This window comes from Triticum dicoccoides, chromosome 4B (genome assembly GCF_002162155.2).
Source record: "Triticum dicoccoides isolate Atlit2015 ecotype Zavitan chromosome 4B, WEW_v2.0, whole genome shotgun sequence".
Taxonomy (NCBI): domain Eukaryota; kingdom Viridiplantae; phylum Streptophyta; class Magnoliopsida; order Poales; family Poaceae; genus Triticum; species Triticum dicoccoides.
This window is the reverse complement of record NC_041387.1, coordinates 653,166,662-653,170,053: the sequence shown is the minus strand read 5'-3', so window position 1 is coordinate 653,170,053 and position 3,392 is coordinate 653,166,662. Positions and strand designations below refer to the sequence as shown.

Below are 3,392 nucleotides of genomic sequence, written 5' to 3'. Positions count from 1 at the left end.
CTTTGAAAGCCACACTAGGCTTCTCGGACGGCACACCGCCCGTGAATGCAGGTAGGTGGCGAGCCGGTGAGAGCAATTTGAATGTGGATACTTCGTGAGCAGGATAATGTTTTTGGGGTGGGACAGGGTTGTCAAACGCCGTTGTGGCGGACGCCCAGACTTTCCCAGACTCCCGCTCCCAATTTAAGGTAGTTTGTGGGATTTTGAACGTCCTGACCGGTCTAGCCTGATTTGGTGAGCCGTGTTGGATGGGCAAACATGTCTAGACCATCCAAATTGGCAGGCTTGTTAAGATGCAACCAAAGGCCAAACAATGACTAGATATACTCTTTGGTAGCAGGTATTGCCGCTCGGGAAATCGACATTTGCTTACGGGCTCTAAGATCTCATGTGTCATGTGAAGGAGGCTAGTACTCCGGCCATCATGACAATGAATAGCCTCGTAACCAGCACAATTGGAGTAGCGCGTCGGCTGAGGAAGGTTGTGTACTTGTCTTCTCCTTTAGTGAGCGACAGGTTTTCCCATTACTTATCTTTATCACAAAACTTACATCTCTTTCCTTGCAATTAATAGGTGAATGGGCACGCAAAATATTGATGTATATGGCAAGTGATTTTCTGATAATGGACGAAAACATCGCTTTCATTATCTCCAATACTCTTACGCTACTCGAGCACCAAGTTCTATTGACCCGCGGAAACGAAGAGAGCTATTTCTATCCAAAATGGTTGGCCACCATAACAAAGTCACCGTGCAAGAAATATCACGGGATGCTATGCGGAGGGACCATTGTCATTGGTCCCGAACGTGGCTTGATAGCAGCATAACATGACCAGTTTCAAAGCTTGTTCCACGAGAAAAACATCTCTAATTTTGCGCAAATGTCATTGTCAAAGGAAACCACTTGGCCAACCAAATGGCACTTGACATCACAAAACATACCTCTTGCTTCAGCAAACGGAGGTTGATAAGAAGAATTACTTATTCATGTTGATAGAGGAAATCTACATTAATTGTACCAGTAAGGCAGTGACCCAAAGCATTTTTTTTTTGTTTTGATTTTCTAATTCTCATTTAAGTGAGATGGGAGCTAGTCACAACGATGTGCACCCGGCCGGCAAAAGCGCAAGTTGTATGATGGAATTACCTCTCACTCGAAAGCGACCGTAAACTAAGATTGTTTTTATTTTCTCCGCGATAAATCACATGGTGGCATCAGCTAGGATGTTCCCATTGAGAAGTGAGAACGAAAATGAAATGCGTGGACAGTAAAAGCCACCCAACCAAGACGACGTGTACCAATCGGTGCTCGCCAGGCAGGCCGTACGTCTGGAATGATGCGCAGCTGGAAGTCTGAGTCATCAGAGGCCTCTGGTCGAGAAAAGTCTGGGTCAGTCAGGGTCCCACCCATGGCCACAGGCGAAGAGAAATATCTTGGTGCGCTCACAGGTCATCCTCATCGTCGTCGACCTCCCCCGCACTTTTCCCGCGCACGTTCCCGTGCTGGGTTCACGGGCCCCCGGCCCTTGCCGACCGCCCACGACGTCGCCATCCGACCGTCCTTGGCCCAGTAAAGCCCGCCCCAGACCCATTTCGCAGACAGTGATCCTACTCCACAAGCGCCTCATGTTTGCTGCTCTATAAAACACCGGAGGCGCCGGTCGGCCGGCCACCAAGCAAGATCACTTTTCCGTGCACTTTTTTTACCTCGGAGCCACACGGACTACTCTCACCACATCCCAAGAAGCAGAGCAACGAGCCTTGTAAGCATGGACACCAAGCACGCGGATTCGTTCGAGGAGCGTGACGTCGTCGTCGACGCCGGCTGCGTCCGCGCCGTGCTGGGGGAGCTGGTCCTCACCTTCCTCTTCGTCTTCACCGGAGTCGCCGCCGCCATGGCCGCCGGTATGCACCCGCGCTCTGCTCACCTCTCCCTTAATCCTCCAATTGTTACTCCGCCTGGTTCGTTGCGGGTCGAGAATCTCCGGCGGCTCCCGCTCTGGCCACAGCCTGCTCCGGTGATTCCGTCGTCTGGGATCAGTGAATCGTTCCCAAATCACGGCGTTCCCAAATCACTAATGATTGGTCCGCTTAATTTGCAGGGGTTCCGGAGCTGCCGGGCGCGGCTATGCCGATGGCGACGTTGGCCGGGGTTGCCCTCGCGCAGGCGCTGGCGGCGGGGGTGCTGGTGACGGCGGGCTTCCATGTGTCGGGCGGGCACCTCAACCCGGCGGTGACGGTGGCGTTGCTGGCGCGCGGGCACATCACGGCGTTCAGGGCGGTGCTGTACGTGGCGGCCCAGCTGCTGGCCTCCTCCCTCGCCTGCATCCTCCTCCGCTACCTCTCCGGCGGCCAGGTACGAGCCCACCCCTGCCAATTTTACAGCCATAGCTATGTGTTCTGCCTGCTCTAGTAATTAATTGAATTGTCCATTGAAAAGTGGAACAGCCAAATCACTACTGCACTCGTACATATAAATCGCACTAAGAATTTTTAAAACACTATGAGAAGGACACGTATGGTACACAGGTGTACTATTTGGTTTAATTATCAATTGATTGCACGTCACAGTGAATCGTTCCCAAATCTAAACATTCTTCAAATTTGAAATAATTGATGCAGGCTACTCCGGTTCCAGTGCACACCCTGGGCGCAGGCATAGGCCCCATGCAAGGGCTGGTCATGGAGGTCATCCTCACCTTCTCCCTCCTCTTCGTCGTGTACGCGACCATCATCGACCCTCGGACCACGGTGCCCGGCTACGGTCCGATGCTCACCGGCCTCATCGTCGGTGCCAACACCATTGCCGGAGGTAACTTCTCCGGTGCGTCCATGAACCCCGCTAGGTCCTTTGGTCCCGCGTTGGCCATGGGAGTGTGGACCAACCACTGGGTCTACTGGGTCGGCCCGCTGGTCGGTGGCCCCCTCGCGGGGTTCGTCTACGAGATGGTGTTCATGGTGAAGAAGACGCACGAGCCTCTGCTTGGCTGGGACTTTTAGAAAACAGGTTGCTCGCATACTTGCATTTACATTTTGCGATGTATACCAGTGTGTATAAGGCAATCGATGTTGCTGGTAGATTTTTCAGGCCAAGTGATTCTAGCTAGGGTGTCAAAATGGTTTGTAGGGAGGTACTATGGTGGATGTTTTTTTTCTTGGGGGAGGGGGGGAGATAGGTTTTGTTAAAAGCTTTGATTAAAAGGCTAATAATCAGCCGTGTAAATATATTGGGCGCTTATAGGCGCCGGCGCGCCGGCCGAACCGCTCGGCCGGTCGAGCCCCAGCCGCCCGATATCATGAATAAGAGCCGTCAGATCTGACCCCCTTGCTTCGTCCTCCTCCTGGTTGATCCCCTCCGATCAAAATTGCAACAGCCCGCAGCGACCTCCGA

The 3,392-nt window shown here is 52.8% G+C and overlaps 1 protein-coding gene across 1 annotated transcript; it reads left to right on the top strand.

Annotated features, from left to right (window-relative positions):
* The first annotated feature begins 1,669 nt into the window (after window positions 1-1,669).
* On the top strand, window positions 1,670-3,332 carry LOC119292063 (probable aquaporin TIP4-1). Its single transcript, XM_037570893.1, has 3 exons — window positions 1,670-1,906; window positions 2,104-2,357; window positions 2,624-3,332. The coding sequence occupies exons 1-3, from the start codon at window positions 1,771-1,773 to the stop codon at window positions 2,999-3,001; spliced, it is 768 nt and encodes a 255-aa protein (XP_037426790.1). The 5' UTR covers window positions 1,670-1,770; the 3' UTR covers window positions 3,002-3,332.
* The last annotated feature ends 60 nt before the right edge of the window (window positions 3,333-3,392 follow it).